The sequence below is a fragment of the Mangifera indica genome, chromosome 3 (assembly GCF_011075055.1).
Source record: "Mangifera indica cultivar Alphonso chromosome 3, CATAS_Mindica_2.1, whole genome shotgun sequence".
NCBI lineage: Eukaryota > Viridiplantae > Streptophyta > Magnoliopsida > Sapindales > Anacardiaceae > Mangifera > Mangifera indica.
In genome coordinates, this window is record NC_058139.1 from 17699756 (window position 1) to 17716835 (window position 17080).

The 17080-nt window shown below is 33.4% G+C and overlaps 1 protein-coding gene across 1 annotated transcript; it reads left to right on the forward strand.

Moving 5' to 3' along the window:
- The first annotated feature begins 2960 nt into the window (after positions 1-2960).
- On the forward strand, positions 2961-7048 carry LOC123212065 (beta-D-xylosidase 1-like). The gene is made up of 7 exons (XM_044631100.1): positions 2961-3459; positions 4298-4579; positions 4819-4988; positions 5124-5221; positions 5320-5670; positions 5743-6156; positions 6242-7048. Exons 1-7 carry the CDS (start codon positions 3016-3018, stop codon positions 6841-6843), a joined length of 2361 nt encoding a protein of 786 aa, XP_044487035.1. The 5' UTR covers positions 2961-3015; the 3' UTR covers positions 6844-7048.
- The last annotated feature ends 10032 nt before the right edge of the window (positions 7049-17080 follow it).

The following is a 17080-nucleotide window of genomic DNA, read 5'->3' on the forward strand; positions in this document are numbered from 1 at the left end:
TCTTTAACCATTGATGCGGATACAGTGGTAGCCACATAGGGGAATGTTTCTTTGGTCGACCGAGATGATGACATGACAACGCTGTGCATAGGTGTACCTGATGTGATAGGACTACATATAAGTGTACTTTGATGCCTATGAATAGGTGTACTTTGATTTTTTTGATTGTAGAGATTGGATTTTTGGAGGAGATCTTATAAGGACACGAGCATTATCATATTCTTCTTTATCACTAATGTACTCCATAACATCTTTGTACCCTGGAATTCCCTGAGAAATCCTTTTAAAAAAATTTTGTAACATTAAATCATTTAAACCCAAAACAAAATAATCCATTATGTTAGTGCAAGTGCGACGAGTGTGTTTGGGTGTGAAGAAGTAAGTGCAGGTGCGAATGGGTGCAAAGAGGTGCAAATAGTGCGTGTGGGTGCATGTGAGTGCAAAAAGTGTGGGTGAGTGCGACGAGTGAGGCCATAATCAACCTTTCTTCTTTGTCACTGACAACACAACACAGTAAATTCGACAAAATACACTACATTATAATTGAAACCTATAACTTTAAACCAAAATAAATCACAACCTACAACTCTAAACCAAACGCAATAGTATAATCGAAATTGAGAAAAAAATAACCATTTCAAACATCCCTAAACCGAGGAATAAAATACCTTTTCAATTTTAACAATGCAAAGGAATTAGACTTACCTTAGATGAATTAGACGACATTGTTGAATAGTGTTTGCTGACATCTATTATCTGAATGTGAATCGATGGAGTATTGCTTAGGTAAGGAATAGGAATAGGTTTTGGTTTTTTGGATATATTGTGTCGAATGCCTTTTTAATCTCTTGCATTTTTTGCATCGAAATCACATTCTTTCGTACTCACTTACACTATTCACACTCGCATGCACTTACGCATTTTTCACACCCGCATGCACTCTTCACACTTATGTTTATCTTTTCATTCCGATTTGTGTGACATCAAAAATTGATCCGTTTTCAAATAAGTTTTTGAATCTTCGGATTATAAGTTACCAAATGTAGAGTATGCTGCAAAGGAAAGGTTATTGAAGAAAAATTATACTGAATCTAACGTAATTAGCAGAGAGGGATATTATTGAAATAAAAATTAAATTTGCTTAGAAAAGTAAAATCACTTAAAGTTTGCCTACAAAGGTTTAAGCATAAACTTTTGTGTCTATTTTAATTAATATCCTAAATTTTTTATATACAAATTGGTATTCATTATTAGTGTAGAAAGTCTTACTATTTAAAAAAATCAAACCCAAATTTAGCCTACAAGTTAACACTAATGGGAGATGGCCACTTGAGATTGGATGTTTATCATTAACATTAATTAAGATATAAAAAGGAAAACATATATATGAAGCAATATATGACTTATTCAAACCTCAAAGTTTTGAAATTACAGGATAATATTTTCTCAATCAAGAAATTTGATATTCAAATTCGAATTTTGAAAATGTGATAAAAGAATTTGATATTCAACATTTCTGTCACTAAAGGCCCCAATCATGGCAGGACTCCAGGATTTACAATTAGAACTGATAATGCAAAAAAATATGAATGGTGAGTGGTTTTCCATCATCACTATGTGGCCATGAATGAGGAATATGACTGCCAAAAATAAAATTTTTACTATGAAAATTAGTCATCTTCTTGATTAAACATATTAAAATTCTTGAACAAGAAGGGAACATCCCTAAATTTCAAAATCTTATTTAAAAAATAAATTGTTTATCTCTGATAATAATTACTTGAAAACTAAAACCAAAAACTCAGTGTCTTGAAGATTACTCATCTCTTATTATTTTGTCGTTGGTATTATTTCTTTTCAAACTTGTTTGGTAATCCATGCATATTGTAAATTATAATTATTGATTGTCATTTTTTGATGGACCTTTGTGTTGTTTTATGGTAGCAAAAAGAATAAACAAGAATAATCCATTCTGTTCAAATACAATATCCAAATGATAATATTCCACAGGCACATACACCATTCTGGGTCCCCATTTACGATTTCTTTTATTGAATTTAAATCATTTTGGATGTTACACTGATCCCATATAATATTTCCATCATTGACTCCAACTATCTGTCTATCGTATGACCCAAGAGCGTATTTAATAATTACCCTTAAAAATATATAAATGACAAAGAAAAAACAAGCCTATATATACTTTAATCTACGATACTTCTCAACTGGGTAAAGTAATTAATTAATCAGCTTCTAAAATATACAATGAGTAAAGAGTGCTCGAGAGTTTGATTAATTAGTAGCCAGACAAAAGTTCACATGTCATAAATCTAAATGTTGAAAACTGTTGGCCAGTCACGAGATTAATTCTACAGTGGCCATTTTATATCACATGCTTGAAGGTTTATAGCTCTGACATCACTGCTGAAAAATGTTCAATCAAGAGTAAGAATATAGCACCACGCAAAGGACGGGCTTGTATATCTATACATCTACCATACTTTGATATTATTTAGTTATATTTTAAATTATTTATGACGGTCCAATAATATTCTATTGCAAAATTTAATGAATGAACGTATTGGGTGTTTGAGTGGGAACAAGTACAGATGAAGAAATAGATTCGCACGTCCGTGACCAGTGACCAGTGACCACCAACCACCAATCCACCAAGTTGTGAAACTTTTATATGGAATCAGTTTTTAGTTTTATCAGCTTTATAGTTATGGCGGAAATAGTTATTTATTTACTACTGAGGTATGAATCTCCTTTTTTCCATTTTGTTTGTGTCTTTTATTTTCTTTTATCAGTCTTAGCTAGCTAGTCGCTATAGCTAAATACGTGCTAAACTCACTCACTTAGAGGGAGGCTGCGTCTGTGTAATTTATCTTCGAAATAATCGACGTGTAACCTAGTCATTCAGAGACTAACTTTTTCTCTATATAAGCGGCTTCATTTTAGAACAAAACACATATACAAAAACAAACAATTGCTCTCTTATTATTCTACTGAAACATGCCAACCATTCAGAGTTTTATCAAACACTATTCTTTTTCTTCTTCACTTCTCCCAAAAACACTCGTTCTGCTTCTTCTTTTAACTTTTAACTCTATATTTGTTCCTGTACACTCACGTTCACCTTTTGCATGCGACCCTCGAAATGGGGTGACCAAGAGTCTGAGGTTCTGCCGGGCGTTTTTGCCCATTCACGTGAGAGTGAGGGACTTGATTGGACGGCTGACACTGCAGGAGAAAGTCCGGCTACTTGTGAACAATGCAGCGGCTGTGCCCAGGCTTGGAATTCAAGGATACGAGTGGTGGTCCGAGGCTCTTCATGGCGTGTCAAATGTGGGTCCTGGAACTAAGTTCGGTGGGGCCTTTCCGGGAGCTACTAGCTTCCCTCAAGTCATCACCACCGCCGCTTCTTTCAATCAGTCACTGTGGGAGGAAATCGGACGGGTATGGTTCTTTCTCCATTCAACATCTTACATCTTTGATCAAAATTTGTGATTTTTCATCAAACAAAAGTAATTAGAAATGTTTGAACTCTCCGCTAATGATGCCTTGGAAGAAAGGCAAATATTAATTTTTCAAGTCAATTAATTCATTTACCAAATTCGTGAATGATAAGAGTCTATTATGGTAACCTCCTTCAACAATACATAAATTAATTAGTTTTAGGAGCAATGTCACCATCTAAATACGCTAAAAAGCAGAGGAAAAGTTGAAATGAGTGGCCATTTATTCAGAAAAGTCATAATCACGGGCTAGTCACAACAATTATATGTACCTACTGAAAGTTGCTTCAATGAACTAAATCCGTAGCCACAAACTTTGATATATTATTGAGTGGCACTTGCAGTAGCCCCGTAAGAATAAATCCATTATAAAGATGTGTAATGGGTTGTTAGATTTGGATTTGTATGATAAATTAATGAAATAAAAGTTAGGAAAAAGTAGTCTCCATATTAATAATTATAATATAATACGGACGAGACAAAAGAGAGAATATTATTGATTGATTATAACAACTAAAGCTTTCAGAAAAGAATAATAAAATTTATCAAATTGTGGATAAAAGTAAGATCGCATACAAACATGCAACATGTAGCAGAGTCTAACTTGCAAGCATTTACCTGCTATTTTTAGCTGCGGCTCCATGCTCATTAGGATCCCATATATATAGCCGCAAATAAATAACTCCATTTTATAATCTTTTTCTTTAAATAAGATATCTTGACTTAAACGAAAGGTAACTGATTGATAGTCTATTGTTGCTGATGTTGGGGGGGTGCAGGTGGTGTCTGATGAAGCAAGAGCAATGTACAATGGAGGAATGGCTGGTTTGACATTTTGGAGTCCAAATGTGAACATATTTCGGGACCCCAGATGGGGAAGGGGCCAAGAGACTCCCGGTGAGGATCCTGTTGTAGCTGGAAAATATGCTGCCAGTTATGTGAAGGGACTGCAAGGCATCTTTAAAAGAAACAGGCTTAAAGTTGCTGCATGTTGTAAACATTACACAGCCTATGATCTTGATAACTGGAAGGGCGTTGATCGCTTCCACTTTAATGCTAGGGTAAGAAATTTAATTCTTTAATAAATTGTCTACACAGATGGAAAATGAGATTATCATCTGCAGTTAACATTATTATTTCATTAATGTAAAGTTTGTAGGACCATTCTGGTGGCCCAATAATTTATCATTTTCTTTTTATTAGCTGTCAATTATGGGCTATTCTTTGAAATTATAATCAATAAATACTATAATTTCATAACCAAGAAAAGATAAAATTATATTAACTATGATAAGTGCAGGTAAGCAAGCAGGATTTAGAAGACACTTATAATGTGCCATTCAAGTCATGCGTTATAGAAGGGAAAGTTGCCGGTGTTATGTGTTCTTATAATCAAGTCAACGGAAAACCCACTTGTGCTGATCCTGATCTTCTCAAGAACACAATTCGCGGCCAATGGAGGCTTAGTGGGTGAGTTCCATTTTATTTTATGTGGAACTTATTGCTCTTAATTATCAGCTTTGATTTTGGGAGTCAACCATATGGAAGGCTCTTTATCTTGATCTGACATTTTTAAAAAAAAATTTTTTATATGGGCCCAAACAGATACATCGTCTCAGATTGTGACTCTGTTGGAGTCCTATATGATAATCAGCACTATACCGACACACCAGAGGAAGCAGCTGCGGATACCATCAAGGCAGGTTAGGAAAATAATGACTCCCTCAATTTGTATTTTTGAGAAAAATTAATTGATTTGGGTGGAGTTGTTGAAGCTGCTGGGACTTTGGGAAACTTGCAGGCTTAGATTTGGACTGCGGGCCTTTCCTGGCAGTCCACACAGAGGGGGCCGTGAGGACAGGATTGCTAAAAGAGGACGATGTAAACCTGGCTTTAGCCAATACAATAACGGTCCAAATGAGGCTGGGCATGTTTGATGGTGAGCCGTCGGCCCAACCATTTGGAAAGCTGGGCCCAAGAGATGTTTGCACCGAGGCTCACAAACACCTCGCTCTCGAGGCCGCGAGACAGGGCATTGTTTTGTTGAAGAACTCAGGGCCTTCTTTACCACTTTCTACTAAGCGTCATCATACTGTAGCAGTTATAGGGCCCAATTCCGATGCTACTGTAACAATGATTGGTAACTATGCAGGTATGAATATAATCCACGATTGAATACTTGTTTACTATGGTATCTTAGTTAAAAGTTTCAGATAATTTTCAGGTGTTGCTTGTGGTTACGTTAGTCCTGTACAAGGGATTTCAAGATATGCGAAGACCATTCACCAGGAAGGTTGCTCAGGCGTTGCTTGCAAGGGGAACCAACAATTTGGAGCAGCGGAGGCAGCAGCCCGCCAGGCCGATGCAACGGTCTTGGTGATGGGCCTGGACCAATCCATAGAAGCAGAATTTAAGGACAGAACTGGATTGCTATTGCCAGGACTGCAACAAGAGCTTGTAGCCAGAGTGTCGAAGGCCTCAAGAGGTCCGACTGTGTTGGTATTGATGAGCGGCGGTCCCATTGATGTCACATTTGCTAAAAATGACCCTCGTGTTAGTGCCATTTTGTGGGTCGGTTATCCTGGACAAGCTGGTGGTGCTGCCATTGCTGATGTTCTGTTTGGAACAACTAATCCAGGTTTCCATTTTAACAAAAACTAAATTTTCTTCAAAAAAAGCAACATGTACATCTAACTAATTCGTTTTACTTTTTCTATATCCAGGAGGAAAACTGCCAATGACATGGTATCCAGAGGACTATTTAGCCAAGGTCCCAATGACAAATATGGGCATGAGAGCTGACCCATCAGGAGGCTATCCTGGAAGGACTTATCGATTCTATAAGGGCAATGTTGTTTACCCATTTGGTCATGGATTGAGCTATACTACATTTGCGCACAATTTAGCCACAGCCCCAGAAGAAGTGTCAATTTCTCTTGCAACAAGTTTCAATGCCATCAAGAACTCCAGTTTATCAAGCAATGCCATTAGGGTCACACATACAAATTGCAATAAACTCTCGTTAGGTTTCCATGTTGATGTTAAAAACACTGGCTCCTTGGATGGGACACATACTCTTCTTGTCTTCTCAGAGCCACCAGCCGGAAAATGGTCTGCAAGTAAGCAACTAATAGGCTTTGAGAAAGTCCACATTGTTGCTGGGTCGCAACAAAGAGTTAAGGTTAATGTTGATGTGTGCAAGCACCTAAGTCTTGTTGATCAATTCGGAATTCGAAGAATTCCAATGGGTGAACATAACATTCACATTGGAGATATCAAGCATTCAATTTCACTTCAAGCAACTTTGGAGGAGATCAAATCTTAGTAATTTTATAAATTTGATAGGAAAAGCTCCCGTCAAATGATATCATAGATATATGGTCTAGTTGGTCGTCTTTCGACACTGCAAAAGCAAGAGGAAAAAAGAGACAAAACACTAGCACTATTTTAAGATAATAATAGCATTAAATGTTATAAGGATTTTTTTATACTCCAAGGTATTGAATTTCAATATATTTTCTTTGTTTCAATGAATTGGTACCTTAAGTTTTGTTGGTTCTTGTTTATACTGTAACTTGTTCTTCATAAATATAAAGAGTCATTATTACAAGAAATAGAATGGACAAGTTCTCACTTATCAATTTTGGAAAGTTCATTTGCTCGTCCTTCGTGCATTCAATTAATAAAAAACCATTAGGTTTCATTGTGAATTACTAATTTATCCTTACTAAAATTACGAAAAAATTAAAAAAATGACAATATACATTAAATCTTGGAAATCTAATTCCTATACATGATGTTAGCTAAAACATACTCTAACTCAAAAGCCTATCTAAAATCTACCTATGATATCTCTGAAACTCAACAGGTCTCATATAATGCTTGCCACTAAACCTTAGCATCATCTTTCAATAGGAGACTAATATATTGGATCTTATTAGTATTTGTCATCAAGTAGATCCTTATGACATCCTTTACTACCTCCAACCACTCTTCAGTTGGTACTCCTATTGACATTACACTACCTCTGAAATTTGACAACTAATGATGACTAGACATGTTATAGATAGGATATGGCTGTCTTCTATTATTACCCCCAATCTTTACTTAAGGTGTTCCTGCACTCCCCTTACTTTATTGGAAGGGTGTCGTTATTTTTGAATACTACTTTGGCATTACTAAGGCTTTGGCTGAATACCCTACACTAGTTAACACCTCTTTATTTTACCTTAAAACCACATCCATAATCTAATGGATGGTAGCACTATTAATAGATGGCATAACTGGTGCGTCGGATGCCTGTCTCTGAGCCTCAGCTTGGCTCCTCTCTTGATAGGGACTTCTAGGGCATCTCTAATTAATCTCCTGGATTTCCTTATCCTAAAATCATAATAATCTTTATGCATATATTACTTTTAATATGAAAGTAAGTATATTGTACTTATAGTGGCAAACATGTAGGGGCAGGCAATGCTACAAAAGAGGCTACTTTCTTGTTTAACTATATATGCATTTTTCAAACACATAAAACTTTTCACCTTTTTGGGAATCAAGATTATGCTTTGGTACCATAAATGTAACTTCTTTATCCAGATACATACCATTGATGGGAAAATACCAAAAAACACATGTGCAATGAAACTATATCAAAACTTTAATGCATGGTCAAAACTATAAAACGTGCAAAAAGGTGATACAATAAAAACATTTTATTAATAAATGTTTATAAAACCCCAAATGTTTGGAAATACTGATAGTAACAATAATGATAATAAAATAGTAATAGTAGTAATGAAAAATATAAGTCTGATAAATTGAATAATAAAAACCCCTCTCCTCATGTAACTGTACATTGGACCATTAGATCCCTACTTGTCTCACTACTTACCTCTACTAACAAAACATACAAAGGAAACATGTGAGTAAAAGTTAGTAAGTGGAGACCTTTTGATATCCATAGCTATTAAACTGTCTAGCAGTAAAACTTGTGTTGTATTTATAAGCTAAATATTGTCATACCATAGTACCTCGATGCCCTGACATGGGTCATTCACGAAAACTATAGTGACCCAAGCTAGAATCGACATATCTGATACCCTGGTGAAAGCTACTATGGTGCCTTGTGTATATGCCAAATGACCTATTAAGCTATCTAACTAGGACACTTTGATTACATAGGAAAATCTTTGATAATAGCTTCATCCCTTACTACATAAGCTGATCAAAACTGTTGATTAACCATTTGAAGATTACTTCTATCTTAGGTATATAAGTAATGCATCCTGTTAATCACATGAAGAATATCTAAAAGCCACATCTTTTTATACATGTTTGAACTGAATTAGGTGGCTATGCGCCTTGGCATTGAGTCTATGATGCATCTTATAGGTATCCAACCTTATTGCTCCACAAATAATATCACTATACATATAATTGGTGATTATATAGTTGTGTGACATTAGCCTTAAGGTTACTAACTTTTTAACTCAAATTTGACTTGATCTGAGCTTGTTTCATCGTTTATATAATCTGACACCTCATCTATATCTTTTCTGAATTCTTCATCCTCTATTAGGTTATTATCCTTCTTACATAACGTTTGCCCTTTTATGCATATAGCCTAAGGGTATAAATGTCCTTTACCTTTATCGAAAGGTACATGGTCATGTGCTTCTCAAACCTCATTCATGTGCCTTTTGAACCATATGTAACACTCAACACCTGGTCGTGTATAGAGTAGTGCACATAGGGAGGTGACTTAGGCATACTTCTGTGCACTTGGATCCACATGTATGAGCCATGTGTCCTCTAACACACGTCATTCACTTTTAGAAAGCTATACAGAGCGTATGTCCTATACCACACGACTATGCATTTTTTCCCCTCAAAACGAGCACAAAATCTTTAGGTTTTCAAAATTTTGGAATGACATATAAACGTTTATGGGCCCATACATGCCTATGTGTTGTGATTTGAAAACTACACCTTAGGATTTCTTTGCCTTTTTGATTACGATCTCGATAATACACACAAAGTCAAAACACAACAACCATCTTTAAATATCCTAGACATAATATTTTCAGCATCTTTTTAACCACAACACACATACATAAAATCTCATAACATCAAATCTAAGATAAAGATCTTTCAAGCCGAAACATAAAACCATAATATAATACATAAACTAAGCATGCTTATAACTTGTTCTATTCACATATGGTATCCATTTCATCCTTGTTCTATTCACATAACTTGTTTTATTCACATAAGCATGCTTAGCAAAGATTGGCTTGAAATAAGGTAAAGGGTATCATCTTTGATATGTTGCATGTTTTAGGCTTTTGGTTCCTTGGATCTATGTTATAAATGATGATTTTGAAGTTGAGAAAGGTTGTTTTGCCATTTGGGATGTCTATGTGTGTGATTTTGTTCATGGCAGAAAGTTGTATAATATTTACCGTTTTGCCACTGATTTCGTCCCATGTTTTGGCTATCTTATCTAATGATTTATGATTGCTATTATATCTTGTTGTAAAGCTCTTTGAATCCTATTTCCAATGATATATAGCTTGTATGAATTAGAGATCATTTGGACTACTAAATATTGTATGAACCACGAGAACTGCTTTACCAAATAAACAGAGGAGGCAATTTTTGCCACTGATTTCATCTCACGTTTTGACTATTTTATCTAATGATTTATGAGTGCTATTATATCTTTTTGGAAAGATCTTTGAACCCTCTTTCCAATGATATATAGTTTGTATGAATTAGAGATCATTTGGACTGTCAAATATTGTATGAACCATAAGGACTGTTTTACCAAATAAATAGAGGAGGCAGTTTTTGCCACTGATTTCATCTCATGTTTTGACTGCCTTATCTAATGAATTATGAGTGATATTATAGCTTTTTGGAAAGCTATTTGAATACTCTTTTCAACGATATATAACTTGTATGAATTAGAAACCGTTTGGACTGTGAAATTGTATGAAAAAGAAGGTTTCCCTGTCAAATGAACAAGGTTGTGAACAGTATTTCACAGTTTTGGAAAGGAAAAGAAAGAAAAGAAAGGAAAGGAAAGGAAAGAAAGGAGAGAAAAAAGAAAAGAAGAAGAAAAGAAAGAAAAATAAGAAAAGGAATTTAGGGCTCAAGACTCAGGGGTCGTCCCAAGAGTAATGTCTAGTGAGTTATGAATAAATTTAGATGGAAGCAAAATTAGTAAGATATAAGACCCGTATGCATGCTATAAACTATGAGGGGACACTTTACATTACACCGCCTATAGTAGGGCACATCTGTAGTAGGACATAGACCCCCAGTAGGGTCTACTCGTAGTAGAGCATACTCGTAGTAGAACTCAATTCAGATTCAAAAATGGTGTAGTGAAAGAAAGAAAGAGAGCTCGAGCTTAGAAAAGGGTCAAATCCCTATAGTTAGCTTCTAGAAAGTATTAAATAGACACCAAATGGGACAAAGTATGACCCAAATAGTAAAGAATGAACTAGATTATCCCTTCAATCTCTTATAGAGGTTATGATATGAGGTTGAGTCCCGAGAGTGAGTTAGAACAGGAAAGGAGATAGTTTACTTGATTCTTTCCCCTTACTGAGTGTTTTTATCTCTCACTTCCTTTTCTTTCATGATTGCAGGTACATGTGATCGAGGTAACTGCGAGGCACGGTCAGGTTAGCGTAGGTAAATTCAGTTGGAGCAGGTTATCTCTTGTTTATATTACATGCATATAGTCGCGTGTTCTTATTGATTCTTGACTTTTTGAGATAATGATACAGTTGTATATGATTACTCAACGTTTTCAAATGCTTTTAGATGAGTTTTCAGATGAATATATATATCTTTTGTTCGCTTTCAAATTTTTAGTTTTCTTAAAATAATTTCTAAACACTTTTAATGATGCATTCATGTTAAAGTATTTTAAAAGAAAAAAAAAATATAGACACTCCAGATATTAATTCGTAACATTTCTCCTTTGGTGGGTAGTACTTCTAGAGGGGAATGTTACACATAGGCTCCTCTCTCATACTCTCTCACTTTTTAAATAATTGGGAAGCAAACAAATGTGAGAAAATTAAGGTTGATCGATTTTTAGTTTTATCTCCAAGATGAGATACATAGGCATGTATGAACCATACATGACCGCATGTCTAGTTGCACAACTAAGGCAACTTTTTGTTTTATTGCGATTATAATCTAATCCACTTATTAACTTTCTGCTGACTATACATGATTGTGTATGCCTCCATACACGAGCGTGTATCCTTGAAATCACTTATTGCTATATTTAAAAAAACTAAGAAAAGAATGAAATACCTTTGAGCTTACTTGTAAGTGTTACATGACTAGTTTTTTAAACCCAATGACACTATTAGGATTTCAGCCACACTCTCTTTCTTATTGATAAACTTTTAAGCAAAAATCCTTTAAATTGAGCTATTTTGAAGCAGAGAAAGGTTAGAAAAACTTATTGATAAACTTTTAAGCAAAAATCCTTTAAAGCTTATTCACTCTCTTTCTTTTCTTTACCAAACTCAAATACTTAAGAGAACCATTGTGCTTATCTTGTATTTTCAACCTTTGTGAGACATCTAATACTCAAAAATTTATTTAAAAAACTTGTATGTGAGATCTCATATCAACTATTGTATTAGGTAAATCTCAAACAAACTATATATAAAGAAAATTTTCAAGTGATGTTGGAACTCCAAAATGGTTTGTTTGGAGAAGTGGACTTATAAGGTTTGCAAGAGAAAACTCCAAACCATTCTAAACTGAGCTCTTCTAATCCCTTAACTTTTAATTTTGAGCTTTTTTGTGTTTGTATTTATTGTTTTTTTGCTCAATTATTTGTATTTATTATTGGTTGCGTGAGTTTTAATTTGTGCATTAATTTTTTTAAAGAACTTATTCAACCCTTCCTTTAGGTTCCTTTTATCAATTCAAAAGGTTTTTCAATTGGTATTGAAGTTTTGGCTGTATTTTTGATAAAATCTAATGATTTTTAGAGTCAAAAGATATTTTTGAATAGATAACACTTTTACACTCATTTTTGTTGAAAGCCAATGCACAACATGACCTCTTTTATTTAGTGGCACTAATTACACACAATAGAAGATTAGAATGAGATTACATATTAGGTCTACTAATTTTAAACTTTGGAGAATTATTGAAGATGGAAACCTAGTATCAATGGACCCTAGAATGAATCAACTAAAAGATGAAATGAATTTAATGAAGAAAATGAAAAGATGATGAGTTTAAATGCTAAGGCAATTAACATCTTATTTCGTGCTCTTAATGCAACATAATTCACTCGTGTTTTGGCTTGTGAATTGGTAGAAAAATTTGGCCTATCTTTCAAACAACACATAAAAGAACAAACTAAGTTAAGGAATCAAAGATTAAGCTTCTATTTTGTGAGTACGAGCTATTCAAGATTAAGTCTAGAGAGAACATCACCGATATGTATAAATGCTTCTCTAACTTGGTAAATGATTTCAAAGGGCTTAGAAAAAGATTTGAAAAAGTCAAATTGGTAAAAACGATATTAAAATCATTACTAGACTCATGGACTATAAAGGTAATGATAATTAAAGAGTATAAGGACCTTAGCAAGATGGGTCTAGATGAGCTCATAGGAAGTCTTCTCACTTGTGAGATTAAAAGAAAACTAAAAGGGGAGGAAACCAAGGCATTGAAGGATATTACCTTAAAGGTTGTAGATGCGATTGAAGAGGAAGGAAACTCTTCCATGGATGAAAATGATATGAGCCTTCTAGCTAAGAGGTCCAATAAATATCTATCAAGATCAAAGAGGAATAAAAGAAAAAAAAGAAAATAAAAGAAAGATGATGAAAGGAGCAATAATGACATAATTTGTTATGAGGGCAAAAACTAGGCCATATTGGACAAGATTACCTATTAAGAAAGAGGAAGAATGACAAGAAAGAGAAATAATTGAAAAAGAAAGTCTTTGTCACCACATAGAGTAGAAGTGATGACTTTATTAATAAAAGTAAGTTTAAGGAAGAAATGGTCAACATATGCTTTATTGCCAAGATTGATTCAGAGGATAAGGTAAATGATTCAAACTCATACTCTTTAAATGAATTACAAGATATATTTGATTTATTAATGGAAGAATATGAATGCATGCAAGCTAAATATAAGGTATTAAAGAAACAATTAGTATGCATTAAAAAGGAACATGACACACTCTCACATAAGCATAATGAATTGAAAATTGAGTTTGAAGATATATCCATTGAAAATGAATCATGCTTGAAAGAATTGACACGCATTAAAGATGAACATGGAAAATTGAAAAAAAAAAGTGTCTAGTTTAAATGAGTTGTTTGAAAAATTTAAAATAGACATAAAAAGATTAGATGGTTTCATCTCAAAGAAGTGGTTTTAATAAAGAAGGGTTAGGATATAATGGAGGTAACCCCTTTACAAATAATCATAGACCATTAAAGAAACCTCATGCATTACATGTATAATGCAAATATTGCTTATTCGTTGGTCATTCAATTAGGCAATGTCCAATTAGAAATAGTAAACCTTTTAAGATTAAAAAGGTTTAGGTTTCTAAAGGGATGCTTAGAACTAACATTGTTGGACCTTAAACTATTTGGACACCAAAAAGTAAATGAATGAATTTGTGTTATAGGTTTTTTTGGAATCCTCTTTGAGATCCTTTAGCAAATGGTATTTGGATATTGGATGCTTAAGGCATATTATGGGAGATAAAAGTCTATTCTCCTTATTGAAGGCTAAAGATAAAGGAAATGTTAATTTTAGTGATAACTCCAAGAAAATGTAATCACCATCGACACCATGGGTAACTCCTTGTTCACTATTAATGATGTTTTATTTGTTGAAGGCTTTAAACATAATTTACTTAGTATAAATCAATTATGTGATAAGGGCTTCAAAATTATTTTTTATTCTTTGTGTCTCAAGATTGTTGTTGTTAGTAGAAATGCAATTGCATTAATTAGTTATAAGAGTTTAGATGTATACATTATAAATTTGCATGACATTGCATCTAGAGACCTATTTCTCATGTCTACCAATGAGGAAGACATGTGGCTATGACATATAAGATTAGGACATGCAAGTATTGATGTTTTACAAAAACTTTCTCAAAGAAATTTAGTGAAAGGTTTACCAAAATTGATTTTAAAAGAGAATCATGTGTGTGATATATGTATGAAAGGCAAATAGACTAGAATTTGTTTTAAACCCAAAAATTGTGTTTTAACTTCAAGATCCATTCAACTTTTGCATATGCATTTGTGTGGACCATCTAAAACTATAAGTCTAGGTGGAAAACATTATTGATTTGTAATTGTTGATGATTTTTCAAGATTTACTTGAGTTTTACTTCTTGAACATAAAAACGATGCATTTAATGCCTTTGTTCCATTTGTTAGGAAATTGCAAAACCAAGTAGGTTATGCAATCACAAGCATTAAAAGTGATCATGACAAAGAATTTGAAAATTCAGATTTTGAATCATTTTGTAATGAGTATGACACTGAGTACAACTTTTGGCATTTAGGACCCCTTAACAAAATGGAGTTGTTGAAAGGAGATATAGAACATTAGTAGAAATGGCTAAGACCATATTGTGTGAGCATAATTTACCAAAATATTTTTGGGGTGAAGCCATTAACGCATCATGTTATATCATTAATAGAGTTTTACTGAGGTCAATCCTAAAGAAAACTCCTTATGAGTTATTCTATTGAAAGAAGCTTATTATTGCATATTTTCATCCATTTAGATGTAAATGCTTTGTGTTTAACAATGGTAAATAGAACTTTAGAAAATTTGATGCCAGGTCGGATGAGAGAATTTCTTAGGTTTCTCTACTTCCTCCAAAGCGTATAAAGTTTTCAACAAAAAAACTCTCTTAGTTAAAGAATTTATATATGTGGTATTTGATGAATCTTTTAAGTGTATAGATAATAGAAACGAGGATGAAGTTATTAAGCTTATGGAAGATGTACAAATCAAAGACTTATCTCAACCAAAAGTAGAAAAAGAAGAAGAAGATCATCAAAATGAGATTAAAGAACAAGAGGATCAACTCATGCAACCTCAAGTATCACAAAGAGAATCTGCATATCCAAGGGTGAAAGATAAAGTCAAAGAAGGAAAGATTATTAGAGATTTTACCCAAAGAGTAAGGACAAGAGTTTCATGGAGGAACACATGCTAATTTGTGGAATTCCTGTCACAAATAGAGTTGAAAAAGGTAGAAGAAGCTCTTGAAGATGAAAGTTGGGTATTGATTATGTAAGAAGAATTGGAACAATTTGAAATGGCAAAGTATAGGAACTAGTCCTAAAGCCAACATATCATACCACTATTAACACAAAATAGGTATACTGTAACAAGGTGGATGAAATTGGTGTTGTTGTAAAAAACAAGACTAGATCAGTTGCCTAAGGTTGCTCTTAAAAAGAATGTATTGATTTTGATGAAACTTATGCTTCCATAACTGGATTAGAAATAATTAGAATATTACTTTCTTATGCATGTCATTTAGATTTTAAACAGTTTCAAATAGATGTTAAAAGTGCATTTTTAAATGGTTTTATACGGAAAGAGGTATATGTTAAATAACCTCCTGATTTTGAAAATCATGAATTTCAAACCATATTTTCAAACTTACAAAAGCATTCTATGGTTTAAAATAATTCTTAGAACTTGTTATGAAAGATGAACCAATTTTTTAATTGAAAATAGTTTTACAAAAGGAAAGATGGGTACAATCTTATTTACAAGACGCATAAACATGATATTTTAGTTGTGCAAATTTATATTGATGATATCATTTTCAGTGTTATTAATGAATCTCTATGTACAAAATATTTTAAGATGATGTAGAGAGAATATGAATTGAGTCTAATGTGAGAGCTTAACTACTTCCTTGGATTTCAAATCAAACAACGTAAAGAAGAAATTTTGCTCAACCAATCCAAATATGTCAATGACCTCTAGAGATTCAACATGAGTGATGCAGAAGAGCAATTAACACCTATGAGCACCTCGATAGATGTAGATGAGGCAAGTAAAAGTGTTGATATTAAAACATATAGAAGCATAATAAGTGCATTATTGTATTTAATGAAATTTAGACTCGATATCATATTTAGTATATTTATGTGTTAGATTTCAGGGTAATCCCATGGAATTACACTTAAATGTTGTGAAAAAGAATTTTTACATACTTAGGGACACCTCAAACATTAGTTTGTGGTATCTTAAGTAATCTTCTTTCGAATAAAGAGAATATTTAGAGGTTGATTTCAGGGATGTAAGATTGATAAAAAAAGCACAAGTGGTATTTATAAATTTTAAGAAACATGTTAGTTCTATAGTTTTTAAAGAAATAAACTCAATAGCAACATCTACCACGGAAGCTAGATATATTTCAACGGCTAGTTAGGCATAACAACTAATGGATTTTGGTTTTGCCCAACTTTTATGAATGAGACAATAATTGATAGATTTTGGTTTTGAAATGAAAA